This window comes from Syngnathus floridae, chromosome 1, assembly GCF_059516105.1.
Source record: "Syngnathus floridae isolate MCC-2025c chromosome 1, RoL_Sflo_1.0, whole genome shotgun sequence".
In the NCBI taxonomy this organism is placed as follows: Eukaryota; Metazoa; Chordata; class Actinopteri; order Syngnathiformes; family Syngnathidae; genus Syngnathus; species Syngnathus floridae.
In genome coordinates, this window is record NC_142413.1 from 3,771,567 (window position 1) to 3,797,610 (window position 26,044).

Genomic DNA, 26,044 nt, shown 5'->3' on the forward strand with positions numbered 1-26,044 from the left:
TTATTCGGGCTTTGAAAAAAAATCCATCTTTTGCGGAATGTGCTTGTGTCGCGCTGCTTTTTTTCCTGGCGGTACTCAGCTAATAGCTGTGATGCTAGCTGAGTCGGCGGTGTTTAATGACAAAAGCTGAATTAAACTCACATTTCAACTTACTGCTTTTCTCCAAATTCTCCAAAGCGGTGGAGGCTTCCAATTTGTTCCGTTTCGTACGACTGTAAATGAATATGGACAAAGTATGAGTAGTTTGCTTCCTTAATTACTTTCAATCCGGGGGCCCTGATCTGAATTGTTAGGTGTCCGTGATAAATGCCTGAAACAAACAAAAGGTTATAGTGCAAATTCGTTCTTTTGTCGGTTGTTCAGCTACTGCAGAAATAATAATAATAATAAATAATAATAATAAAACATGGATACTTATAATAAATACCTATATACATTGAAAAAGAAACAGTTCAAGTCCAGGCAGCTATTTTACTGTGAACCTTTAATAATCGTTTTACATGTTTAACTTTTTGTTTAATGAATACACAAAAACACAAACTTGTCAAGATGACAACTTTTGCTGCCTCCCTTTTGCAGCACACAAACAAACCAAAAGGCCTAAAAACGTACATCAAGATGGAACTCTGAAATTTGATTGGACAATGGAAAACTTAACAGTGTGAAGACAAAAATTAAAACGCATTAGTCATGGGAAAGGAGCTCAATCAGAGATGGAGCCTTGAGTGGATGCTCGTGAATTCTGCTCACACTTGCGGTAGTATTTCTGTGGAGAGACAACATGGAAGTTATAGAAGGGGAGATTTGCAGCAAAGCACTTTAACGGAAGGAAGCGCACCTTTAGGTTGTCGTAGTGCCTCCTGCTGCTGCAGTGCACATTATTGGCCGTGCTCTCTTTCAGGTAAAATACTGAGCAGAGTTCGCAGAAATAACCAGATTTGGGCAAGACGAACTCCCTGCCTGTCACACCAATAAATGACACGAATTGTCAAAAAAGGGAACAAATGAAAAGGGAAAACAAGTGTGCGTTTTGTACCGAGAGGGTTGTTTGGTTTGTACGCTGGTAGAACATAAGCTGGAGTGCTGCACGGAGACTCAGAACGCGATCGTTTCGCTGAGGTTGTGGTCAGCTCAGCTGCGCGTTTGCCTGGGGAAGAACACAATGGTCACATGATCGGTCACATGGTCATTGAAAATAAGCATCCAGAAGGTACTTTCACTATAAAACTCAAATCTAACCAAGACTAAAAACCTCCCAGATTTTTCTTCCTACCAGGCAGTTGGCTTCAAGTATTTTGTCCGTAAAAATCTTACGTTATTGTAAATTGTTATTAAAAGCTTATTTTACAATACAAAATGCAAATCTTCAAATGCAGGTTGACATAATGCCCCAATTCTGGTTCAATTCGGCAATATATTGACCGTTACCTTTCCTCAATTTCTGCAGTGAACCTTGCAGAGACTGCCCAGCAGATGGCGCTTCCTCTTCATTCTCCTCTGCGTTTTCCTTCTCCTTTTCTGTGTTTTCCTCCACTTCCTCCCCCTCCTCCTTTGCCTTCTCTTCCTCTTTTTCCTTGTTCTCCGCCTTCTCATTTTTCTTCTCCACCACTTTTTCCCTCTCCTCTTCCTCCTCCTCATGGTGGTCGCTCGGAGGCCGGGGAGCGTCGCCAGAGGCCGCTGCTTCCATCTCGTCTTGGTCTGCTCCGGTTGAGATTGTGGCTGCGGCACAACAAAGTGTAACCGTTTAATTCCAATTCACATCATTTTGTCAACCCATCCATCCCGTGAGACTAACCAGAAGCCGATCGGTGTCGCTTTTCAATCGTGCTTCTCAAGACGTCCTCTTCAACGTCTCCCACCTGGTCCAGCGTCACCAAGTTTGTGTTGTCCTCTTCTACAGGCACAAAAAAGCAAAACATCTCATGTACTCCTTTGAACCACCATGTTTTTTTTGGTCTCCAGCGACTCCATGCTGTACCTGCATCGTCGCTACGTTTGCGTTTAATAGACTGCGAGGTCCCCGCAGCTTCACTTTTCTCATCCTCGTCCTCCTCTCCACCGGTCTCGTCCAAAGTCAGAAGAGTCTGCAAAATACAAGCCAGGTTTAGTGACGTCCAAAGATATCAGAAGAGACTTTGGATGACGTGTGGCATTGTCATATTTGTATTTTAGGTCCCATTTGTCACAAATCAAATTCGCTAGCAAATAAAATTATTTAAAAAAACTGTGACATGGAAAGATCACTAGAAAAGGCTAACCTGACTCTAAAATGGCTGCTTCGAGACAAAATGGCCGACTTTAACTTAAGCTAAGGCACCAAATCACCAATGTTGGTTAAAAACCTCATATCCTAAAAGCAAGGTCAGTTTCATATTTTCCTCACAAAAAGATTGTCCTCGAGTCATTTGTTATTTTAACACAATCAATTAAAAGCTTGAGCACAAATCTATTAACCCTCTTGGACACGTCAAGAATGTTTTTGCACGGCACGCTCATTAGTGTACCTCGGGGTTGAGACAGCCCTCCGATTGTTCTCCCTCGCTGGATGGGCGTGGCCCTTTTGCCTCTTCCTGCTCTTCCACAAGCTCGTCCAGAGTAACTAGAGCTAGCTCGCCCTCAGAGACATCGCTGTCCGGCGCCAGCTGCTCGCCGCCCTCCTCCGCCACCACTTGGTCCAGCGTGAGCAGCTCGTCCTCATCCTCGCGTCTCCTGGCCTGCCATCTGCTGGAGCCGTCGCGTTCCAGGCCCCGGTCGCTCTTCTTCTGTTCTTTCTCGGCGTGCTCCGTTGGCTTCTTGGCGCCGTCGTCGGGGAAGTCCTCCTCTTCGTCGCTCACTTGGTCCAGCGCGAGCGTGCTCGGCGTGTCGTCTTTGGTAGCAAGCGGCGGGCTCTGAGCGGAGCGTTGTTGCGACCTGGTCTTCATTTGGGAAGGCGCATCTTCTCCTTTGACGTCAGCCTCTTGTTTGTTCTCGCCTTCCGTCGCTTCATCTTTCAATTCAGTTTGTCCTTCTTCCGTCGTCATCGGAGCACAAACGTCCGAGACACGCGCCTCTTCTTCGGCCGGATCTTCCTCTAAAGAATCAACCACCTGATACGTTGGTTCCTCTTCATCCTCTAGCTTCACCAGAGACGTCCCATCGGTCACGTCTTCCTGTTTTGGGCTGTGTGGCGCGTTCTCAGAGGACGCCATTTCCTGGCCCGTCTCATCGTCCACAGAGTCCACGACCTGGAAAGTCGCCGCTTCTTCATCATCATCATCATCGTTGTTGTTTTCCTCCGTTTTGACCACTTTCTTGGGTCTTCCTTTTCTTCCTCTGCCTCTTGGAGCTGGAGGAATCTTCACCTGGTCCAGGACTTGACAGCTGGGCTCCTCTTTAATGATGGCCTCAATTTTCATTTTGGCCTGGGGCCCTTCCTGTGACGTTCTCAAAGGGTAAGTCCTCCTCGTGGCGGGCTTTTCTTCTTGAGCTCTATTCTCGCTCGATGCGTCTCTCTTGGGCGGCCTTCCTCTTTTGCCTCTGGTGCCTCTTGGGGTTGTGCTCGATTCATCGTCCACGGAGTCTATCACGTGGAAAGTGGGCTCCTCGTCTTTCGCAGATATTTTGGCGCTTTGCTCTTGTGCTTTTCCACGGGTGCTCCGCCTCCTACCAACCGTTTGTTCAACTTGTACAGAATCGACCACGAGGTACTTGGCAAAATCAGAAGTTTTGGGGGTGGCGGTGGACTCTTGGTTCTTTAGAGACGTGCGCGCTTTACTCTTGAGTGTTCTGCTTGAAGCGGCACGACTCTCGCACGCTTCGGGGACGCTGTGCTCATCCTCAGCGGAATTTGGCGGCTCTTCGACAGAGTCAATCACCTGGTATGCTTCTGCTTCCTCCTCGCCTTCTTCTTGTCCAGAGGCCACGGTGTCTTCTTTGCTCAGCAGGCCAGCGGAGGTCTCAGCAACTTGTCGGTCGAGCTCGGCTGAGGTGGGCTCCTCAGCAGCATCCTTGTTTGTTTGCGAGGATTGTGCCGTCTGCTCTTCACCTACGCCGTTGTCCTTCACATCTGTCACCTCATTTTCTCCTCCTCTGTTTTCCTGCTCTTCAACTTGAGATTTAGGAACTGGCGGCGCCTGCTCTTCCTCAACTCCATCAACCTGACCGATGTTGTCTTGCTCCGGAGAGGCTTGGAGCTCAGTAGCGCCGGTTTCGGAGAGCTCCACGTGGCCGACTTCCACCGAGAGAGGTTTCTGGTCTTCGCCGACACTATCCAACACTTGATAACTTTCCTCGCTGGCCATTGTTTCCAGACTCTCATCTTTGCAGTCAGTGGTGGACAACTTGATTGTCTGATGTTGTGAAGCCTTTGGTTGTTTTCTTTGCCTTTTTTTGGCTGACATTGAAACGGGCGAAGGCGTGAACCCAGAAGAGAGGCCCATTCTTGTTGAGCTTCTGGTGGCCCTGGAGGAGGGAGACGGGGTGGACGCGGAGACCTTTGACTCTTTTGAGGTGCTCGCTTTGGTCCGTTTGGAAGCAGGCGGCAGCTCTGCTTGGGAAGAAGATCTCTTAAGCCCTGAGGGGGCCTCGCCGGCGCTGTCCTCCTGTTCGCCCACTTCATCGACTGTGACAAACTCGTCTATATTGAAGGGGGGCTGGTCAAAAGGAACTGCGTTTGAAGAAACGTCTTTTTCACAATCCCCCTGCATCGGAACGGTGACGACAAAAGTCAACATTTGTCAATCCTCCACACAAGAGTCGGTGCGAGGTGAAGTCGACGCTACTTACCAGGGCATTGTCACTTTTCACAAGGCTTTCCTCTTTGTCCTGATCTACGGCGGCTGATGCATTGTTAACATCTGGAACATCTGGGACGTCATTGGCACCACCAGTGGAAGCTGGCAGCGTCGCATCTTTATTGTCCTGAACCTCCGGAACAGCTATGGTCTCTTCAGCCATCGAACGTTCCACTTTTATAGCTGCCGTTTCTTCAGCGCATGGTGCTGAAACGAGGATCTCGACAGGTTTTCCGGGATTACTAACTGCCGATGGAGCGGTCGGGAAGTCCGACGATATGGGCGGGGGATCTGATGAGTTCGCAGTCTGAGCAGCCAATGATGAAAGCGGGGCATCCGATGAGGTGGCGGTCTGGGCGGCCGATGAAGAAGGCGGAGCATCCGATGGGGTGTTGGTCTGGGCGGCCGATAATGTGGGCGGGGCGGGCAATGGGATAGCGCTCGGGGCGGTCCGGGAGGCTGACACCGCGTAGATCTTATGGTCCAATGAAATCTGCCTTGGGTCCTGAAGGCACTCTTCCAGCCTCTTAGCGCTGAAACGAAACAAAAGGGCTGTTACTTCTGCTACGACTTGCTCGTATCATTTATTCAGTTATTGGAAAGTCCTACCTGCAAAAGCTTTGAACTGGCTTCCTGATAACAAGAGTAAAAATGAGTTAGTACAACACTCTTGATGAAACAAAACACCCACATTATAAAGAAAAAAAAAAATACCTACCAAGCTATGTCGTTAATTTTCAAATCTCTGCATTTCTCTACCACGCAGGCAACCCCCGCGGCGTCTTCCATCTCAATGCATATCTACCGAGGAGAAAGTCGTTCAAACGGAGAAACGACAACCTTCATTTGTCCGGGTTTACAAATCGGAAACGTTGTCACTCTTGTACCCGGTTGGCCAGAGGGAGGAAGTTGACAATCTTGGCGTGAGACGAGACCTTGTCCAAAACCATCTCATAGGTGTCTTTTCGGGCCTGCGAGATCTCCACGCAAAGCAGTCGCTCGGACAGCGTCTTCAAATCTTCTCCGACGTACTGAAAGACACGCGGCAAAGAAGCATTGCAGAGGGCGGACACGCGGAGACGCACGCGGGGTCCCGCGGCTTTTGCGCTGGCCACTCACCGAGTTGCTGAGCCGCATCAGCGACACGTACATGTCGGCTTCCTGTCAACAGAGCACAAATGGCACAGTCAGCGACGTCATCACTAGTTGTTGTCTCTGGTGTCCGTACCTGGCTGCGTTGCGCGTAAAAAGGCTTCAGGACAAAGTGCACCCCTAGAATGTCGCGGTCCAGCCGAAGCGGGCTTGGTAAGTGAGTGAGGGCAAAGTTGCAACACGAGTTCCAGTCGTTGAATTGCACAAAGGCCTGTAAGGCAGGAGAAAACGAGATGGGGTGCAACCAGTGTGCGATGGCGGCGGCGCAAAGCTGCGGCGTCCTCACCCTCCGCTGGGCCGGCAGCACGATCACATTGTAGTAAAGTGCCCGCAGGTCCTTCTTGGCAAGAAACGGCCAGGCCAGCTTCGCCACATCCTCGTGTGTGTAACATCCTTGAGGCAAGCCGGTCAACATGACGGTTTTCACCATGGCCGCGCCGCCAAACTCGGCATTGATAATGTCGGCTTTTCTTTTGACCGACCGGAAGGCTGCGAGAAGCACGACGGATTGGATGTTAGACGGGCACCGGGCAAAGAAGCGGCGTGGCTCTCACCTGGAATGATGAACCAAGGGGAAATGGTGGAAAACAGGAAGGGTTTTTTCCTCAAGGTCAGGTAAAATGGGGAAGCGGTGCGACCCGGAAAGTCGGGCTTAAAGTCGATAAGAGTAGCCTCGGCAAACGCCGCATGCCTGTCCGGCATGGCTAGCTCAGGGCTTCTTGATTCTGTGGAGAAAAGACCACATGATCTCCTCGAGTCCTCATTTGACATTCTGATGCCGGCCGGCTGCCCGGGAGACTTACTTGGTGAACATTTGTTAGCATTAGGCTGCCCCAACCTGTAGATCTGATAGGTCGGACACTGAGCGTGGAGCGAGTACCAAACACCAAAGCGATCGACGTCATAAATCGACCCAAATTCTACAAAGACCTGCAACAAAAGGGTCAAACAAACAACCATTAAGCACTGCCTTCTGACACAAAACTTCCACACAACTAACCTTGGTCATAAGCGGCATGAAGTTTACGATTACGCAGATACGCCTCAAAACTTCCCGGAGGACGGGGATCTCGCTCGGCTCAATGTTTTTGATGTAGACCGTTTTCGGGCTGCGCGTGCTCACCTGCTGCGGGGTCAAGGTCAAAAAGGTCAAAAACGGATGGACAATGTTGGGACTTTTGACTCAGATTGTTCAACTTAACTTACATAATTCAACAGCATCATCACTGACTGATAGAAGCCGCCCTGCAGGACAAACATCAGGTTATCAATATTGCCAATATTGGGCCATTTTGTTTGGACTGCGTACCGGCCACATGGGGATATCCACCACTTGCGCATTCAACTTCTCCTTGTGGCCTTTGAGAGCCAACATTCCGTTTTCGCTGGCTTTTGTGGCAGATAACACACCTGCGTAGCCCTTCAGTTGAATAAATGCCTGAAAAGAAGTTTTCGAATCAGACGACAAAACTTCGCAAGAGTACATTTGGATCTATGAAGCGATGCTTACTATTTCTAATTGAGGAATAACATAGATGTTGTCATCGGAGTTTGCCATTCCAAACGGCTTGAACACGTCAATGACATCTTGCTCGCAGTAGGTGTCTTCATCATCGGGCAGGTTGGTGATCAACATCTGAGAACTCTGGTTTTGATAAAAACAAATAAATAAAAGGAAAGACACAACAGCATAACCACCAGCTGCTTTTCAATCTGTTAAAATTCAATCTTACGTCTCGTTTCCAGCTTGTGGTTCTGATATCTGCAATAGACAAATGGACATTTTAGCAACGAGGAGTGATTGGATGTGGACAAAAATGTTGGGGCTTACGGAGATTTTCGGGAACCAGATGTACTTTCATTTCCTCTCCGACGGTATAGAGTCTGCTTGATTTAAAAACGCCTGGAGGTTCCGCATTCTTCTTTGATGAAGCTTTGGGGCCACACGGGGGCGCTGTAGACTTCTTCGCTGCATCCTTCTTTGCTGATGCATCTGAGCTATGAGAGGGTGCTGCCCCCTCCTTCACCGTTGCGGCCGAGTCATGCGGGAGCGCGACGTCCGTCTTCGTTGCTGCGTCAGATGACGCCGCCGAGCCATTTTTCTCAGCTGTGCCCGAGACGCAAGAGGTCTCCGGATTCTCCTCTGCTAATTGATTGGATTCACCCGAGGTCGCCGGATCCTTCTTCAGTGTTGGGTTGGAGGCGGGTTGGGGCGCCATATCATTTTTAACCGTTGGGTCTGAACCACACGGATCTGCCACATGGTCCTTCGCCCCCGGATGGGATTCACCCGAGGTTGGCGGATCTGTCTTCGCTGCTGTGTCAGAGTCACGTGGGGGTGCAGTATCTTCCTTGACTGCTTCCTCACCCTTGAGTGAGGAACCCCCGTCGGGCTCTGATTTTACAAAGCCAGGTTGGGACACGGGCTCCTCCGCCGGTGCTGCATCGGTAATTGTCTTGGCTGACATCAGCAAGGAAAAAAAAGATTGAATGAGTGACAGTTGTAGTATAAATTGTTTCGTATTGGACATTAACATATTTCCATATCCGAGTTTTGAGTATTCATTTTTCTTACTACTTATTTTTTTCATTTGTAAGCAGATAACAGTAGATATAAAACCAAGTATATACACCATTTTTCAAATACCTTTTTTTAGTCATAAAGAATTTAAATTTTAAGACTATTTCCACAATGTTCCCAACATTATAATTGCTACACGGGCGGTACAATATAACAAAAATATTGATATCGCGACAATTTCGCCGTGACGGTAATTTTGATCGACAAACCTTGCGCGGCAGCTCTTTCAGCGTCAGTTGAGTCGCCTTGGGCACACGCCGGCCCTCCAGCGGGTTCTGCTTGAGCCCCGATGGTCTGCTGGTTCTGCTCCTCAGTCGCTACACCCGGGTTCACTTCCATGGGCTCGGGCGGAGGTTGCGAGTGGCTTTCGGCTTTGGACGGCGACTTGCTTTTACCCGTAGCTTGCTGAGGGACTTTAGTCGTCTTTCCCGGCTGCGTCGTCTTGGCTACCGGAGTGGTCGTGTCGAATTTCTTCCCAGCAGCACCTCCTGATGGCTTCACTGTTTTTGTTTGAGCTTTTACATCGCTGACCTTGGGTGTTATCTTGGCCTGCACTGGAACTTTTTTCACCACCTTGGTAGTCTGCTTGCTTGGAACAGTCTTTGCTTTGTCCTGAGCGGCGGAGGTACTTTTCGATGTTTGCGTCTTTGAGGCTTTGGACGGCGCAGGTGCATTTCTACGAAAACAAAACGATTGCGACGTTATGACCTTTTACCAAACGTGATCACGCGAGGGGAAAGCAATGCCTCTTACTTTTCAGGAATGTTCTTCTGCACTTTGGAGTCGCTCTCCTGCCGCAGAGCACAACGTCGTTTAGATTTAGCGACAGAGAAACCGCGCAGATACAATATCAACACACCCCCACCTTGTCTTCCACAACGAAGACTGGCCATCCTTTGATTCTGGGGTTTCTTGTGTTCCTCAGTTTGTCTGCGTCTTCCTTATTCTCAAAGCACACAACTGCCTGCGTGGACAGAAACACACACACGCAAGCAGTGAACATAGCGGGGAGTCTGAAGACAAAGTGTCACTGAGCGTGAGTGTCAAGATACGACAAAGATCACTACCTCCCCTTTGGTGCGAAACACGACGACCGATTTAGTTTTTCCGCACTGCTCGGCGGCTGCCAAGATGTCCTCGTAGGAGAGAGTACGGTGGATTGATCCAAGAGTCACAATGGTTGGGACGGAGGCTTTGACGGACTGCGCAAAGACAAAAAGCATGATGTGACTTTGAAGGCAAGCAAAAAGACGACCCTTCATCTCGCGATCAAGTACGGCAAACCTTGGGTCTTGCAGCATAAGCTCTCTCCTGGCCAGGAGTGGTTTTGGTCGCTGCTGGCTTTTTGTTGGCCGCAACGTAGGAGGAGGAAGAGCCGGCGGCCGTTGATGTCGCGGCGGCGCTTCCTTTGGAAGAGGTTGAAGGAGTCGACTTCATTTTGGCCAATTCGGCCAACAAGGCGGGGGCCAGAGTTTTGACCATAGTCTCCACGTCAGACTCCTTCGACAAAGACTGGACGGCTGGAAAGAAGACAAAGTGGTTAACTCACAAGCTTTGCTACCTGGCGGGTGTGTCGAGGACGCCGGCCGGACCTGATGATTCCAGAAGCTTCTTTGCAAGTCTCTCGGCGCTGGTTGAGGTCTCTTGACTCTTTCGGGCGGCAGTGCTCTCTTCATGGCTCCTTTTAGGAGGCGACCGTCTCTGACGGCTTCTCTGTGGTGACGGGCGCCTATCATGGCGGCTACGTGACGAAGACCTCCTGCGCGATGAAGACCGCTTTTGCGACGAAGACCGCTTTCGCGACGAAGATCGCCTGCGAGACGAAGACCGCCTGCGAGACGAAGACCGCCTGCGAGACGAAGACCGTCTGCGAGACGAAGATCGCCTGCGAGATGAGGGCCTCTTTTCGTGGCTCCTCCTCGACGATGAGTGGCCCTCTTTGCTTGGGCGCGGATGGCGCCTCTCGTAACTTCTCGAGCGTGAGCGATGGTGGTCGGACGAGCTCGTGGAGTAAGAGCGGGACCTGAAACATTTACAGAATGACAACTTCATACCTGCCAAAAAAGCAATCCGGCAAGGAGATTGAAAATGTGCTAGCACCTGCGTTTGTATCTGGAGCTGGGAGGCGAGCGGGATCGTGTCCGCCTCCTCGTCCTCTTCTCTCTCGGGGCGTCCGAGCCGCGCCGGCACCGGGGCGTGCTAGAGCGGGAAGACGAGCGAGACCCATCACGGGGTGTCTTACTTTGGACGGGCGCTGACTTGTTTTTCTCTTCCTCCTCGTGGACATGCAAGACCTCGCCCTGCCAATTTGGATATCTGCACAAAAACATCACACAAACACCTTGAACAAAACATAAGCATACAATTATATCTAATTAATAGAATTAACAAATGCAATTGTGTCTTTTGAAGTAGACAAGGTGAAAAGAAAAAAGAAAACACTGACTGCTTGCGAAGGACTTTGCAGTTCTCAAGGTGGAGATTGGTGTTCTGGTGAGAGATCCAGTCCTGGCAGGCAAAACACAGCAATTAATAAAAAGACCAGACAACACAAGGCATTAATACCAGCGTTCTAAAATTTACAATGACAGCTGCCACAGGACTTTTGGTATTCCGCAGGAGTCATAAAAACACACACACACGAAAAGTACTCGGTTCCTCGCTGAAACACAAATCGTCGTGGTAACCAGTCCATCGGGCCCCAGTGACGTTATCCCCCCGCCCCCCCAAAAAATATCCTTCTTGACTTGGTTCTGCTATAGTTGGAGGTCACGTCAGGAAGAGCCAAAAAAAAAAGGTCATCACAGGGAGGAAGAAAATGTGATCCCACAAGTCAATACAAAGTGGACATAGTTGGCTTAAAAAAAATAAAAATCACTATCAAATATGATCCAAATGTTTGTCCATGAGTACAATTGCTTCGAAGATAAACAGATAATCGCAAAAAAAAAAAAAAAAAACTTTAAAAGGCTTCTTCTTCATCATCATCGTCGTTGCTGGTTTCTTCTGTTGATGTTCAAACGCCGGCAGTTGATTGGTCGAAATGAAACACCGGTTCACAACAGTGTGTGTACAAAATGTATAGAACAGCGTGACGTACAAAGTGTGACGGAAAGAGAGAAACGGGCATCCAGAACAAGAGAGGGCAACTGCACTCACCTGCATCACGGTGCATCGTATGTTACACAGAGAACATGTGTGTGGAAGGACTCTGGGCGTGGTCGCCGCATAGTCCAGCGTCATGGCTGCCGTCGGCAAACCCTTGAAGACGGCCACCGGCGGTACCACGCTGGCGCCCGGGCCGAACAACTGCATTTGGGGTACGTTCAAGACGTTGGCGATGGGTTGAAACTGCTGGCTCACTGGGTAACCTTGCTGCCACGCCACCTGCCCCAACGGAGGAGTCTGCAATAATGTCTTCTTTTTGACCGGCTGTTGAGGCTTGGCCTTGGCTTTGACCTGGGTCTTGGCCACCTGCTGCTTCTTCACTTGCTGAGTCTTCTGTGCGGGCACCTGCACTTTCTTGACATCAGACAACGTCGCAGGCGTTGCAGGCGTCTTTGGTTTCGTGGACTTGTTAGGATCCTCCGCGGGCTTGACAGATTTTTTCATTTGTGGTTGGTTGCCGCCGCTGAGCATCACGAGGTCAGGTCTGGTGGGGTGGACACGGCGAACAAAAGTGGGCGCCGGTTGCGGTTTTAAGATGGGCTTGGGCTCATCCCGCATTTGTTCAAAAGCCGTGGGTTTCGGCGCTTGAGGTTTGATGTCTCGAGCGTCTGTGTCTTCAGTCGCCAAAGTGAAAGGGCGAAACGTTGACGGCACGCCAGTCGCCGCCGGTTTAACCAGGTCCTGACTTTTGGGAGGGTTAGATTTCAGGATGGAGCTGAACAAAGATCTGAGACTTTCCTTCTGATCACGGAGAGAAGGTGCTAGGCTAGCATTTCTTGTCGTCTGCTGCACCAGCTCCTGACCGCCTCCTCTTCTGTCCAAATTGTCCATGCTCAGTAAATTGTCACCGTCACCTTTTTTAGCGCTGCACTCAACGTCCCCCTCCAACCTTCCAGTGTATTTGCTCGTATGTCCATAGTCTTCTCCACGTTGAGAAGGTGCCAAGTTAGCACTTCTTGTCATCTGCTGCACCAGCTCCTGGTCGCTTCTTCTTCTGTCCAAATTGTCCATTTTCAGTAAATGGTCACCCTCAGCTTTTTGAGCTCTGCACTCAACGTTCTCTTCCAACCTGCCAGCGTATTTGCTCGTATGTCCATAGTCTATAACTTTACTTGACTGGAGAAGAGAAGACGGCGCGTTCACTCCTCCCGTCCTGGCCGGTCCTGGACCTCGCCAATTGTCCCCACTAGCAGGTCCGCCTCGAGCGGGGGCGTGACCAGAGAACACTTTGGTTCGATCGGCTTCAGTTGCCTTCTTGGTCTTCTGAATGCGGATTTGGCGCAAGATGAAGGGCAGGTTGGCAGGTGTGATCTGGTCTTCAGGGTAGGAGATAAGATGTTCCAAATCGTCCTTTTCAAGTCCAAAGTGCACCAGGATGTTGGCGGCCGTCTCAGAAGTATATTTGGGTTGAGCGGATTCGGAAGATTGAGATTGGCCTGACTCGCCGAAATCTCGCCTTGGAATAGGGCGGAGGTTGCGATCATCCTTACCGGAGGCGCTATACAAAGAACGACCCCCTGATGTTGACGGCTGATAATAAGCGGAGGAGGAGGAGGAGGCGCCGCCATCTGCTCGGCCATAATTGGACAAGCGATCGAGAGAACCGCCGCTGCCGTCAAACGACCTGCTAAGGTTTTGGGCCGAGCTTGCTGCCGTACCCGAGGAGCGAAACTCCTGTCTGCGAGCGTCTTGATCCAAACCCGGGATGTCTTCATTGGTATTGGCTCTTTGCTGAGGCCGAAAATTGGCCATCAGCGAAGAAACCGGCTGGCTTTCAGAAGGCTGCAGCCGACCCGTGGAAGAGCTGAGACTCTGTCCAAGTTCTACAAGAGAAGACACCCTGCGGGGCTCGTTCTCTGGCTGCCTTTGGGCATAGGGGTTGTAGAGAGGACGGGACATGGTGACAATCGGGAGCGAGCTCCCGGCTCGTCCGCCAAACAGGGGTCTGTTTGGTGGGGCCTGGAGCAGGAGAAGCAGTACAATGCTTCGATGTCAACACAAAGCTGGAAAAGTTACAAAAACAAAATCTGGTTACTGCAGGGAACTGGACTGCTGCTCACTGGACAGGAACGCTTCCTCGGGGGGAACGTCTCGTCTCAGCCGGCCCGTTCTGCTTCTCCTTTCGGACAGTCCCGCAGTCGTGGTCACTTCCTGCTCGTGACTCGCATAAAATTACACACAGATGAAGTAGCACCAGCATCAACCACACACAAATCCTAACATGATTTATTGGGTTGTCTTGAATACAAATCCAACAGGAAGCACGCAATGTATCAACATGTCTTCCAAGGCGATGCACACATATGTTCATTTAATCCTACCTTAACATGAGATACATCTTAAAACCATCCCAAATGGTCCTGTTGTTTACACAACTAAAATATTTGTAGAAGAGTGGAGTTAAATGCAAAAAAAAAAAAAAGCGGAAGTAAGGATGAAAATTCAAGCTAATATGTTTGAAGTTCCTCAAAGTATGGTTCGGGTCGTGTGGCGTTATCGGGCCGAGGATGAGAACTGCGCCCAGCAGATGGATATGGACTAAAAGCATTCATACATCCGAAAAGAAAACACGACAAAACTTTCACAGTTCTGATAACGACAGAAAACTATTTCAATACTTTGAATTATCAGGGGGGGGAAGAAATGAAGAAATAAACGGCCACCGTGTCGGTTGGTTGACAAAAGCAAAGGCCTTTAAAATCCCAACAATACAAATGGATGACTATCCAAACAATACCAAAATAAACCTGGTATTGTTAAAACAAAATACCAAACAAATTGCTTTTGTGTTTACCTTTGTTGAACAGAAGCACATGCAAGCGCTCGCGTTCTTCGCTGCGATGCTGCTAGCAAGCCGCTGGTGTAGCAACTAGCGTTAGCCTCACCACGAACGGAAGTATATACACTTCCGCTTTAATGAGTAAAAAATAAAATCCAGGAAAACTATATTTCTGTACAAAACGGAGTAACACGACACTGTCAACAATATTTTGCCATTGTGGTGAATTGTCTTCGGTGCTCAAATGGAAGGAAAACTTTTAGTGACACATGGCTGATTGGGAAAATATTTTATTCAACCGATGTCAAATGAAGTGTCTCACGCCCAAGGAAAATTTATTGAGTGTGCCCCCCCCCCCCCCCCCCCCCGAGTCTTCCAGTCTCCATGCCTTATACCCCGCGACTCTTGACCCCGTCGCTCTGCTTAACAGCTGCGGGTTGACCCCCAACTCGCCAATTGACCGTTCTATATTCTGTTGTCTGTAACGATACATTCCTGAAACCGAATCCCAATATCCCGCACGAACTGGCCTGACCTGGTACATGACCCCAGCCTTATGAGAGAAACATACAAGAATAGGAGCAGAATAAAAATATACCACACCACCCTCATATGAAATTAGTTTCACATTAATATTCTAGCAGCGAGACATATTTGACAGTACAGTTGTTTTTGCACATTACCATCCCTTGACCGCCACGTTTCCTTCTTAGTGCAACAAAAAATAGATTTGTTATTTAGTTTTTTTAAATTATTAGTTTGTCCGACAATACAAAAAGAATCAGAACTTGGTAAAACAGTGGATCCAGTCGGCAGAGCTCACGTTGAATCAGAATGACGAACTAACGAATACAGTGACTAAAATCGATTCACGCATACCCGCATTTAGAAACATCAATGACTTCCGAATTTACTACGATTAGCACCTTGCTCAGTCCTTAAGCTCAGTGAATAGCAAGGCTTCACTGTATTGCTAATAAACAAACTAAAGGCACATATTGAAAAGTTAGTCATTGATGCGGCGCACGATGATTCCGACATCACGTTGAAATGGGGTGGCTAATTTTTAGGCAACTCCAGTAGACGGTTCTGGCCAGGGCAAAGGCGGCGATAAGAAGGAGCAGCACCCACGCGGCGTAGATCCCTTTGGACTCCCGAGCGGGCCGCCACGTTCCCACCTGGATGCAAAATGAGGGTTACGTACGCCCTGGTATTGCGTTCACATGGCCTCTGTCAACACTCACCATTAGTCCAGCGGTGGAAGCGGCCACCACGGCGAAGACCATGAGACACAGCAGGGTCCTCCTCCTGGGGTACCGCCGGCCAACTGAGGAACTGGAAGAACACCGAACAAAAATGTCTCCACTTCCTATTGAGGAGTTCTCGATACAAAGCGACAAAGAGGCGCTTACACTTTACGACAGTGCGGACATCTAGACAAGGTCCTGTCGGAAATTTCTGTCCACTGGGAGAGAAACAGAAGGTGAGTCAGTTGCGTGAGATGTTACGGAGGAAGAGGGACAGGAACAGGCACCAGGAACGTATTGGAGCAATGGCCACAGATGACTCGGACACCGACGGGTGGGTTCTGCAGCTCCGGACTATCCTCGCCGACGTGAACTGGGCCCAGATTGATGATACGTTTACTGGAAGGAAAATCACAAACAAACGTTGTCATCTGAGCTTCCGTTTCGCTTTCAGCCAGTGTAGGCCAAAACTCATGAATGAGTGAACTGACCAGTACGGTCGTGGACATGCGATCTTCTGCGACGTGACTTTGCAGATGAGCAGACAGCTACACGGACATCTGACATATTTCTTGCCAGCCGGGGCGTTCTTGATGGGCTGCAGAAGGGAGGAGCGTTTTAAACTCTCGCAGGCGCACACTACGTGGGGGGTAAAGGTCACACGGGACTCACAGTCGCTTCATTGCAAACGCTGCACTTGACCACATGCTGGTGCGTCTTGCCTTCCACGCATATGGCTCCCTGACAAACGCGGCAGCTGATGACTGGAGCGCTCCCACTGAAGCTTTCCGGGCTGCTGTGTGGCGAGTAGGGCGGCGGGGGTTCATCAGGCACCAAACCTACAGGAGGAGGAGGGGGCATTCATTTAACATTCATCACTGATACCTTCCTCAGCAGCATTTTAGATCTACTGTATAGTGTTATGAGGCACGGTTATTATTTTGTCCACTTGGGGTCGCCATATTCAAGTTCCACACTGTCGGAGCTTCCTCAACAGCATTTTAAATCTACTGTATACTGATGTGAAGCACGGGTATTATTTTGTCCACTTGGGGTCGCCATACTCAAGTCCCACACTGTCGGAGCTGTAACTTTTGAATATCTGCGAGTTCAAAAGGCAGTTTTTACCTTTACTGCAAATTCTCATATGGCAAAAATGAGCTATGTAAAATTAGAGATCACAATTTCAAAATCCACGATACGGCGTGAACGGTGATACGATGAAGGGACATTAGTAGACATTTTATATTTTTGTACACTCTGCTAAAGTCAGATAGATGTCTATGATTCTATAATATTAAAGAACTTTACGTGCTCATACTTGGTATGAATAATTCTTACAACGTGACCACCAAGAACAAACCATCATGTGACCACCAACTATTATCTATGGATCTTTAAAAGAAACACAATACAATGTTCATCTAAGCTTGGGCGAATTTAAAGCCCCTAACATTTCGCGAATCGTTTATGTCGACATATTTCTTGCATTTCTGACATACTCTGGGGTTCAGCGAGGAGTCCGTAGGACGTTCTACCGAGAAAATTGCCATTTGTCTCGTCGTGGTGCTCGGAGGACAGCAGCGGTGAGCTCTCCCCGTCCGCCATCACTCCCAACGGGCCTCTACTAGTCCCACAGCACGAAGGAAGAGGCCGAAGGACAGCGGCGACAACTCAGGGGCTCACTCTTGCAACTTTTTAGCGAGATTTTCAGTCCCAAACTTCGGATGATGACACTGTGGAGTGAGACGGCGGAAGGCGGAAGTGAAACACTGTAAACACGAGTCACATGACCGTGGTATGTGATTGACAGTGCGCTCCACCTCTGGGAGAATCTCAGAGAAAGTAGGCGGGGTCAATTACAAAGCTACCGTCACCTGATTGGCTGCAAGTCACCTGATTAGTTGACAAAGACTTATGATAAAGACTTTTGTCTTTCGTGCAGCGAAGTTTACCAAAATGTACAAGAAAACATGAAAAAAAAATTGGAACTTGGCTATTAATTATGTGACAAACAACAAAGTGTGAAAAATCTATTCATCTAATTGTCGTAAATTTTAAAGATTGGTAGACGTCTCGTTTATTTTCACTTGCTGGTTTATCTAATTTAACCTAATCCGATAATATCAGCAATGTATACTTTTTTTCAGTTTCCTCAGATGTGCTCAGCAGAGGCCTAAAAACAGCATAGAGAAACTTTGGATGAGAAAGTGGCCATTGTACAAAAATACTATCTCGACACAATTCAAACACCCCTAACCACCTAACTGTGTGCGAAGACAAGCAACAATAAAACTGGGACTGTTCTACCAAATGTCTTAGTATCTTATATATTTTATAGATGTCCGGACTCTGTAGGAGTGAAAACAGCTCTGTTGTTTTGTGAAAACCACTATCTAATTGTTGTCTCCATGACAAATGTACTGTCTTCTTGCCAGTTGGAATGCTTTATGAAACCGGAGTTCCCCAAGAAGAAGCACCAAGAACATTTTAACTTCACACAGGAAGGATTAACCTCAGATGTGAAACCCTCAACTTTAGACACGAGACATCATGTTAACCATTAGCTCAAAATGATTCCCCTCCCAAATTATTTTATTTGTCAAGTTCTGCTTCTTTCCACAAAGTCTTGCTATTGCGCAATGGTTACAGCACCTTGTTAAAAATTCCACTTAGGTTAGCTAAGTTGTTTGTTACCACAATGAAATCTTTTGGAATGCTGTCGACCGACATTTTTGTCTACCTGTCCTTTTGTAACGTCAGAAATCAGGAAGCTGTGATGTTTAAAAAGCTCATCCGTGTAAACACAGCTAACCACATAAATGTCTAATTAGAATCTAAATTAATCCGTCTTCTTCCTTTTTCAAATAAATTTTTCTGCGTGTGTGACAAGAACTGGTCCGGCAACCACTGTAGCGCAGAACATTTTAGCCGTGACTTGCAATTTCACTCAACCATAAAGTGTCCCTCCTTTTCTCAAGCATAGAGAAATATTATTGAAGGGCCAAAAAATGTTGCTTTGGAAATCATTTCAACACGGCAAAATATGAAGCGGCAAGCAATTTTTTTAAAGTCTCGCAAATGTGCACAGGCATAGACAGACACAGTCACCCACTGTTTTCAGAATCTCCTCATGCCAGGCCACGCCCTTGGACATTGTTCACTGCAATGCAAGAAGCTGGCCAGACCAGAGGCACGAACGTCCGTGACTAAGACCATCCACTGTTCATCATGTGGTGCCACCTGCTCGTCTTGTCTCTGCTCGTCTGCGGCTCCCATGCATCCACCTTCCTGAGCGCGGTCATGATCTATGACCCCTCCGTGAATAATACGGTACGTAACCTCGACCCGTTTGCAAAAACCTGTTGGAATGACTCGACGTCTACGCAGGTGGTTGTTCGCTCCAAAATGACATACCAAAACAAGTGCCCTGGATCCTTTTGGACGTGCCAGTCAAAGAACTGCACCGCAGGTGCATCTCGGGCCGTAGCCACCATTGATACTAACGGAACGTGTCAAAATGACGTAGAAACATATTATGATGTGACGCAGACCTCCAAGCTGGTGCTGCGGTAAGTTGCGTGGACGTCCCAACCGCCTTGAAATAGTAAAAAAAATTATGTGTGTTGGTCTAGCCTTTCTGCTCCAGTTGTACTCCAGTGGATCAACGTCACCAATAACGTAACAGAGGTGGTGGCCATCGCACACGCACATACCTGGACGAGGTCCGACACTGGCCGGGCAAACGCGTCGCCCCGGGCCAACATGCTGCCCGTTCTCAGGTACAGTAAGACCACCCTAACGTGGAAGCGTGATTGACTTCCAGCTGTTTGCGTGCACCCCGTAGAGTCGCCTCCAACTGCCAGAGGAACGTGACCCTACCCACCTTCGACCCTGACGGAGACGTGGTGAGGTGTCGCTATCAAAACGCAACATCTGTTCTCAAGCTCTCGGCAGTAAGTGACCCTTGAAAACAATCTCAAACGATTACTTCAGTCGTAAAAAAGTCCTGACTACTCCGTGTTTGCAGGATTGCAACATGTTTTTCGTCCCAAGCATTGACATTGCGGAAGGTGCGTACGCCGTGCAGGTGCTCATGGAGGACTTTCCTCGCCAGAACATCACGCTGGCTTACGGCAGTGGGAGTGAGAATCTCACAAGCGAGGATCCCCTCAGCCAAATCCCCGTCCAGTTTGTTCTGATCGGTAAGAAAATGGACACATTTGGACTCTAGACTGTTGATTTTTTCTAATGGTGTTGTTCCTCATCAGAGGCTTGCCGTTAAATTCTTCCGTCTGCGTGCTAAAAAATGTGTAGTAGGTCCTCGGGTGAAGTCCTGCGTGGATGGAGAGTACCTGCCTGTCTTCTGGCTTTCTACACCAGCCAACGGAGATCATCTGTTCGCCTCAGTCAATCAGACCCTGATAATCCGCTTAAGTTTTTTCGCGCCATCTATTCAGTATGTGTTTGATGAACGTGATACTAGAAAAATAGTAGCGCATAAAAAGAATCGAATCAGTAGCAGCTTGTGTCATCCATTTTCTGAAGAAGGTTTTATGTTTTAGGAGCCTGCGTCTGCTGTTTAGCGGGCCATTGGACATGACTAATAGGAGGAACGTTGAGCTGGTCTGGACGCCGAATGAGAAGGACTTGGGTCTAAGTCACCCAGTCTGCTTTGTCCTTGAAACGGTTGACTTTGAAGTGATGTAGGTGTCTTAAGTTTATGAGCAGTACCGCTCATCAGTGACAACCATAGTCACGCACTTAGCATGCTAACACGCTAATATTACTCTCTCGTAGCACACGTCACTCAGAGATGCGCTGTGTCATTGTGACGGTTCATCCTGGTGAGTTTGTTCCTTCAATTCTCAAATGTTTTGAGTCCAGGAAGTTTGAAAACTTTTTTTTTTTTAACCTAAGATGGTACGATCAAAGCGAATCAAAATGGTGGATTGTATCAAATAAAAACCCTTCCTAATTTTTTTTTTCAAGCAGACAGGACGATTTATAATGACACGTCATAATTAGCGCTTTTACTTGCCCCAAAATTTAAGAAGCATGAATAATTGCTTAATTGTTTTGTCGGGGATTGGCTCAATAATCATTTAAAAATCAGATGACATCATCACCAACTCGCTGCCAAGCCAGCCAAAAACTAAAAGTCATTTCTGCATTTAGTTGTGGTTACAGTGACAGCAAGGCTCCAGTCGGCATTCCCGCTGTCTGCGGACCACATCGACGTAGCGCAGGTCCGTCATTCAGCATCAGGTGTGCAACACACTCAAGTCAACGCTAGCACGCTTTTGAATCTCCCGTTTTTTTGACCCGCAGCTGAAAGCAGAGCTGGTGTTACGAGGGCTGCCCTCAAACATCACCCTGAAATTGGTGAGCTTCAGCGAGACCGCAACACAAAGCTCCTTTGTACCCTGAGCAAAGTGGGATTCTGGGGCCTTCACTTTGTGCCAATGCCAATTATTTATGTTCATCATTCATACATTGAACACACATTGGACCAATTAATTTTTTTTTCGTAGCGAGTACACACATTCGAGTGCTTGCCGATAATAAGCAGTGAAGATACTTGATGTCATTACATCTGTGATCACGATTGTGATTAAAGTGTGTTTTTAATTTTAATTTACTTATAACAAAAAATTATGTTCGGAAACAGAATCTTGTGCTGAACGCTATCGGTGATGTGGTATCGGAACTTTTTTTTAGTACAGATATATCATATTGATGCCTCTGTAGTTTTTGCTGCAAAAATGAGCTAACTAAGCAAATTTTTTTTTTAATCCTGATTTTTGAAGAAAATACAATCGGGAAAACAAAAATTTATCTGTCTTTATTTCTTATTTTATCTATCTACACGCACAATAAAGTAACTTTTAAAGAGCAGTGACTTTTGCTGTAAGAATTTGTTTTAAGACTTCTGAGTAAGACTAAAAAAACACACGGGCAGACCGGTCACACCGCCGTTCAATTTTATAAAAAAGATGAGCACATCTTTTCTTGGGACTCCCCCTCCATTTGGCACTATAATTAACCTTTTGTGAAACTTTTTTCAGGCTTTTTCTTGGCAAGTTACCAGCACATGTCTAACAATTATAATGACTGCATGTGAGTTTGTGTGTGTGCATTCATTATACAATTTTTTTAGGTGAAAAGATGTTTCTGTAAATTGAAAATTAAAGCCATTGACATTTGAAAAATAAAAATAAAATTGCTTCCCGTCTTACTCTACTTGACGTGTGCGCACTCACGGCTAACAACGAGGCACTCTAATGCTGTTGCAGTGTAGACAGAGCACGCTAGCAAACTACACGTTAGCAAATTGTAAGATGAAACATGTGATGAGCAGCCAGTATGAGGAAAGAATAGTTTTGTCAAATGCGCAATAACATTAACGAGCTGTCACACTGACGTTAATTACAATGGCAAGCTGCCAGGCCTCACCTTTGCATTCTGCTGGTAAATCAGAACACAGTTTTTCCCCTGAGAACAAGTCAGACCGCATAAAGAAGCCGGCGTCAGACGCTCGACTCGTTATTGTGAGTCGCACCAGTTGAGGTCCAGTCGTCCGTCATGCGTTGCTGCCTGTTGGTTTTGTCGTTGCTGGTCTGCAGCTGCCGGGCCTTGAACTACACGGGCTCGGCGTTCACCTACCACCCCCTCAATGGCACGGCCAACACGGTGCGTATTCCACCTTTCCCGAAGCGTATATCAACGTCTGCGCTGTCGGGTGACATCACAAGTTTATGCTCGGCAGGCGGTCGTTCGCGCCAAGGTGGCCTTCCAGGAGTGCAACAACTTCACCTTGGGGAACTGTGAGGCAGAGGTCTGCACAGTCAACTTGGTGTCTGTGAACTTTGTGGACGAGAACAGCGGAGAGTGGTGTCAATATGAACTCATCTTGCATGTGAACAACTCCCAAGAACCTTTTCATCTGGCGTGAGTCTTGAGAGCTTCACTTTCGGGCTATTGGATATATTTATGGATACAGAGAAAGGATAAGTTAACCACGCTCGATCTTGATTGACTAATGGGGACTTATGGATCAGGCTGAAAAAAAGAACAGACAGATAGATCCCGCCCTTCCTCTGAAGCTCTCTGTCTCTCTCTCTCCCCCTCTGGTCTTCAATTGGCTCAATTTCTAAACAATCCTAAACCAGGGTTATCTTGTTTCCAAACCTTCCAGTCAGTGCTGTTCCGATTGACGATCTTCCTGATTCTGTCCATCCCAAATCCACTCAAGAACGACTTTTTTTTTTTGTTCTTCCAGACTGGACGGCATCAACTGGATCGACAATATCAACAATGTCACGGAAGTCAACGCCTCGACATACCTCGAGCTGAGGACAAGGTCCGACACAGGTCGGCCAAATTCGTCCCCCCGGACCACCATGCTTCCCATCTACAGGTACGACCACCCTGACATTGACATGTGGGCGCCATGGCAACCAGCCTCCAAAGAATGTTTGTGTCAATCCCAAAGGGTCCCCTCCAACTGCGACAGAGTAATAAGGCTGCCCATGTATGACACAGACGGAGATGAAGTTCACTGGTATGAGAAGATTAACAGCTTTGCGAAATTTAGTTTCTTTCCCAAAGTTCTTTATCACAATCCAGTAAGTGACCCCCACCGGCTCAAAACAACACCCTCCTCAAGCCCAAGCCTAGTGCTGACTGCTCCTTCTTTGCAGGATGGTCATTTATTCTATGATGCCATCGTGCCTGAGGACGTCGAGGTGGCCATGGAGGGCGCGTACGCTGTAGAGCTGATGATGAAGGATTTCCCACACGACGACTTGCTTCTAATTGACCCAAATGGGGTCAAGACATTTCACTCACATTTGGATCCCCTCAGCGAGGTCCCCATTCAGTTTGTTCTGAAGGGTGAGAAAATGTGAACGTTTGGATTTGACTCATGTTCATTCTCAGTGAAAAAGTCGGGAGAGTCAAAATGCGGAAAACATTCATAATACTGGTGTTATTGTTTTGTATTTTCAGTGGCGGGAATGGGAATGAGTAGAGCTACGTGATTTATGAATTTTCAGGGCATTAAGCTTTTTTTACTGTTGAGGAGTCAGAGCGTGACGGTAAAACAGAAAGTTCTGTCTTGCAATGCAATTTTGTTGACGCTAAAAATCACGACTGCTAAAGTGGTATGATAATGCTACATAATTCTGTTTCAAGTGATTTTGTAATGTGTGTCACTATATTAACTATAACTTTTCCCCTGTGTGAATTGTTAATTTCCAGTGGATCCACCAGTGGAGTCGTGTATACCAGGGGATATTGTACCCAAATTTGTGTCTCCTACACCTGAAGATGAAACTCACCTTTACGCCTTTGTAAACCATACGCTGAACATTGACATTTATGCAAGCGCGCTGAGATCAAGGTAGGAATTTTAAATAATTTAATACCACCACAGAATCATGCAGTACTGAAAGTGCCAAAATGAAATAAATAAATACCCCATGAAATATTTACTTAAAAAGCTCATTAATTAGTTTACGATTTTATGTATTCATTGGATATGGCATTTATTAAATGAAACAAATAAATGGTTAAATATTTAAATGCATGATTCAAAAATTAAATGTCTCATTGTTTCATTTATTAATCAAATATGGAATGAATTCAATCCATGTGTGATAGCATCGAACAAGTGCTGTTCAGCGGGCCGGCTGGCACAAAGAAGGAGGATCTCGGCGACGGCCATTTTGTTTTGTCCTGGACACCGACTGTAGAAGATTCGGGCCTACGTCACGCCATCTGCTTTGTTGTTGAATCGATTCTAGATCCAGAACGGTATGTATATACAGTAATCCTTCGTTTATCGCGGATAATTGGTTCCAAAAACCACCCGCGATAAGTGAAATCCGCAAAGTACGGTCACCAACGAGAAGGACAGGCTAACGAGTTAGCGGAAAGATGCTAATTCGCGATCGTGCTAACACAGACTTCTAAAGGAATGTAAACGAACATTTGGAGCAATACTACATTATCCTAAAGGTTAAACACACGTTTGCTCACTTTAGAAGTTTTAATTTGACTTTTAAATGTTGTTTTAATGTGGGGGAAAAAATCCGCGAAGTAGTGCAGCCGCGATAAACGAAACGCAAAGTAGCGAGGGATCACTGTATACTAACATGTCAATTTTGCCGTCCTACAGCAAACTTAATTCGGAGATGCGCTGCGTCATCGTAGCAGTGGACCACTGTGAGTCAAACCTCTTATTGTCTCTTTTATATAATAATAAAACAGACTTGACATCACCATGTGACAGTGGCGGGCCTAACGTCCTCATTTAAAAATGTCAGCAAGCTAGCTAGCTAGCTAATTGCAATTCTGTCTGCTCTTAAAAGTTAATTGGCGTGCATATATAATTCTAAAGGCCCTGGGGAGATTAGACATGGTTGAAATGTTGATGGGGGAGAAAAAACAACAACTCACCACTGCCACTGGGTCCATCCAGGCCACCCGATTTAAACTGTGCGACGTTTTCTTTTTAGTGTATTTTGCCCTGGATGCCAGGTTGTCGGTCCGAAGCAACTATCCTGTCGAAGACGTCATCAAAAATTACGGTTTAAAGGGGGTATGTAGTCTCCGTGTCACATACACAACCCATTATTATGCACACCGTTTAAGTGTCTTGTTTTGTCCTGCAGTTGAAGGAGGAGCTGGTTAAGCGAGGACTGCCCACCGACATCCAAGTGCGATTGGGGACGATAACAAAAAAAAAACACTTATATGAATGATTTATATATTAATAAAAATGAGGACGAAATATCGTCCTGTACGGGACTTTATGGCGTGAGGGAGACGAGACGTAACGATAATGCCGGTTACATAACAATAACTAAATCTGTAATGCCTTTTCGTTGACGAATAAAATCGGGACTAAATGTGATTTAGAAACAAAATTAGCATAAAATGTCGTTTTCATTTACCAAAACGTGACAAAATGTCGTGCTCAATCCCGATCGGTATGACGGCGTACTAGTCATCCCCCCCCCCCCCCAATATTATCAGACTTGTATTTTTTTTTCTTTTTCTGAAGTGTACTAAATATTATTTGATGTTTTAAGCACCTTGTTAGTTTTCTCCGTGATCGCGTGTATTTGCATAGGGTTTCTGATTACCTAGTAGCAACTTCCGTGTTACAGGTCAGGTTACTCTTAATTAACCAGTCATTAGGCGCCTTCATAAGGTAGCAATATCTTTGTGTCTTGAAATTTAATAGTCAAAGCTCATTAAAAGAATGAGGTCTATTGTCATATTTGACTTGTTGCTGCACAACCAGTTGGGGCAGAGTTGATGCGCCACGCCCTCAATG

General features: G+C 47.2%; 4 protein-coding genes across 9 annotated transcripts; 2 read left to right on the plus strand and 2 right to left on the minus strand.

Moving 5' to 3' along the window:
- Positions 1-465: 465 nt before the first annotated feature.
- On the minus strand, positions 466-14,573 carry znf638 (zinc finger protein 638). 4 transcript variants are annotated; one of them, XM_088368804.1, is made up of 32 exons: positions 14,468-14,573; positions 11,665-13,676; positions 10,952-11,013; positions 10,606-10,821; positions 10,098-10,528; positions 9,790-10,025; positions 9,573-9,707; positions 9,371-9,469; positions 9,259-9,296; positions 8,715-9,181; positions 7,756-8,385; positions 7,658-7,686; positions 7,435-7,569; positions 7,234-7,362; positions 7,131-7,169; positions 6,925-7,050; positions 6,728-6,854; positions 6,479-6,649; positions 6,211-6,413; positions 6,001-6,135; positions 5,892-5,933; positions 5,660-5,803; positions 5,491-5,573; positions 5,382-5,405; positions 4,765-5,305; positions 2,505-4,679; positions 1,979-2,084; positions 1,796-1,894; positions 1,429-1,719; positions 1,037-1,147; positions 839-960; positions 466-766 (listed from the first exon to the last, which is right to left on the minus strand). In XM_088368804.1, exons 2-32 carry the CDS (start codon positions 13,570-13,572, stop codon positions 704-706), a joined length of 9,117 nt encoding a protein of 3,038 aa, XP_088224930.1. In that variant the 5' UTR covers positions 13,573-13,676; positions 14,468-14,573; the 3' UTR covers positions 466-703. The 4 variants fall into 4 exon arrangements, with proteins under 4 accessions (XP_088224930.1, XP_088224949.1, XP_088224939.1 ...); XM_088368823.1 differs by having other exon boundaries at positions 9,790-9,873; positions 9,916-10,025; positions 11,665-14,558; XM_088368813.1 differs by having other exon boundaries at positions 6,925-7,047; positions 11,665-14,558.
- Positions 14,574-15,065: 492 nt separating this feature from the next.
- On the minus strand, positions 15,066-25,503 carry LOC148403453 (type I phosphatidylinositol 4,5-bisphosphate 4-phosphatase-A-like). 3 transcript variants are annotated; one of them, XM_088369476.1, is made up of 9 exons: positions 25,349-25,503; positions 25,162-25,265; positions 17,202-17,435; positions 16,372-16,538; positions 16,191-16,297; positions 15,987-16,098; positions 15,865-15,917; positions 15,697-15,787; positions 15,066-15,630 (listed from the first exon to the last, which is right to left on the minus strand). In XM_088369476.1, the coding sequence occupies exons 3-9, from the start codon at positions 17,305-17,307 to the stop codon at positions 15,493-15,495; spliced, it is 774 nt and encodes a 257-aa protein (XP_088225602.1). In that variant the 5' UTR covers positions 17,308-17,435; positions 25,162-25,265; positions 25,349-25,503; the 3' UTR covers positions 15,066-15,492. The 3 variants fall into 3 exon arrangements, with proteins under 3 accessions (XP_088225602.1, XP_088225595.1, XP_088225585.1); XM_088369469.1 differs by lacking the exon at positions 25,349-25,503 and having other exon boundaries at positions 25,162-25,337; XM_088369459.1 differs by lacking the exons at positions 25,162-25,265; positions 25,349-25,503 and having other exon boundaries at positions 17,202-17,490.
- LOC148403454 (uncharacterized) lies at positions 18,799-21,601 on the plus strand. The gene is made up of 10 exons (XM_088369378.1): positions 18,799-19,032; positions 19,090-19,271; positions 19,335-19,481; positions 19,547-19,655; positions 19,730-19,904; positions 20,017-20,158; positions 20,265-20,405; positions 20,500-20,546; positions 20,878-20,948; positions 21,031-21,601. The coding sequence occupies exons 1-10, from the start codon at positions 18,931-18,933 to the stop codon at positions 21,127-21,129; spliced, it is 1,215 nt and encodes a 404-aa protein (XP_088225504.1). The 5' UTR covers positions 18,799-18,930; the 3' UTR covers positions 21,130-21,601.
- LOC148403455 (uncharacterized) lies at positions 22,075-25,985 on the plus strand. The gene is made up of 10 exons (XM_088369364.1): positions 22,075-22,392; positions 22,469-22,650; positions 22,982-23,119; positions 23,195-23,327; positions 23,403-23,595; positions 23,962-24,103; positions 24,364-24,516; positions 24,881-24,927; positions 25,221-25,303; positions 25,377-25,985. The coding sequence occupies exons 1-10, from the start codon at positions 22,285-22,287 to the stop codon at positions 25,464-25,466; spliced, it is 1,269 nt and encodes a 422-aa protein (XP_088225490.1). The 5' UTR covers positions 22,075-22,284; the 3' UTR covers positions 25,467-25,985.
- The last annotated feature ends 59 nt before the right edge of the window (positions 25,986-26,044 follow it).

What these genes read in the sequence shown, in the direction of transcription:
- LOC148403453 (XM_088369476.1), bottom strand. Translation starts at nt 17,307, where the DNA reads ATGGCGGACGGGGAGAGCTCACCGCTGCTGTCCTCCGAGCACCACGAC. An exon ending in GCGTTTGCAATGAAGCGACT is followed by an intron (nt 16,298 to 16,371) that starts GTGAGTCCCGTG and finishes TCCCTTCTGCAG; the next exon opens with CCCATCAAGAACGCCCCGGC. An exon ending in CTTCCACCGCTGGACTAATG is followed by an intron (nt 15,631 to 15,696) that starts GTGAGTGTTGAC and finishes TTTTGCATCCAG; the next exon opens with GTGGGAACGTGGCGGCCCGC.
- LOC148403454 (XM_088369378.1), top strand. Translation starts at nt 18,931, where the DNA reads ATGTGGTGCCACCTGCTCGTCTTGTCTCTGCTCGTCTGCGGCTCCCAT. An exon ending in ACCCCTCCGTGAATAATACG is followed by an intron (nt 19,033 to 19,089) that starts GTACGTAACCTC and finishes ACGTCTACGCAG; the next exon opens with GTGGTTGTTCGCTCCAAAAT. An exon ending in ACCACATCGACGTAGCGCAG is followed by an intron (nt 20,949 to 21,030) that starts GTCCGTCATTCA and finishes TTTGACCCGCAG; the next exon opens with CTGAAAGCAGAGCTGGTGTT.
- LOC148403455 (XM_088369364.1), top strand. Translation starts at nt 22,285, where the DNA reads ATGCGTTGCTGCCTGTTGGTTTTGTCGTTGCTGGTCTGCAGCTGCCGG. An exon ending in TCGATTCTAGATCCAGAACG is followed by an intron (nt 24,517 to 24,880) that starts GTATGTATATAC and finishes GCCGTCCTACAG; the next exon opens with CAAACTTAATTCGGAGATGC. An exon ending in CATCGTAGCAGTGGACCACT is followed by an intron (nt 24,928 to 25,220) that starts GTGAGTCAAACC and finishes TTTTCTTTTTAG; the next exon opens with TGTATTTTGCCCTGGATGCC.
- znf638 (XM_088368804.1), bottom strand. Translation starts at nt 13,572, where the DNA reads ATGTCCCGTCCTCTCTACAACCCCTATGCCCAAAGGCAGCCAGAGAAC. An exon ending in CTTATGCTGCAAGACCCAAG is followed by an intron (nt 9,708 to 9,789) that starts GTTTGCCGTACT and finishes GTCTTTGCGCAG; the next exon opens with TCCGTCAAAGCCTCCGTCCC. An exon ending in TGAAAGAGCTGCCGCGCAAG is followed by an intron (nt 8,386 to 8,714) that starts GTTTGTCGATCA and finishes TGCTGATGTCAG; the next exon opens with CCAAGACAATTACCGATGCA.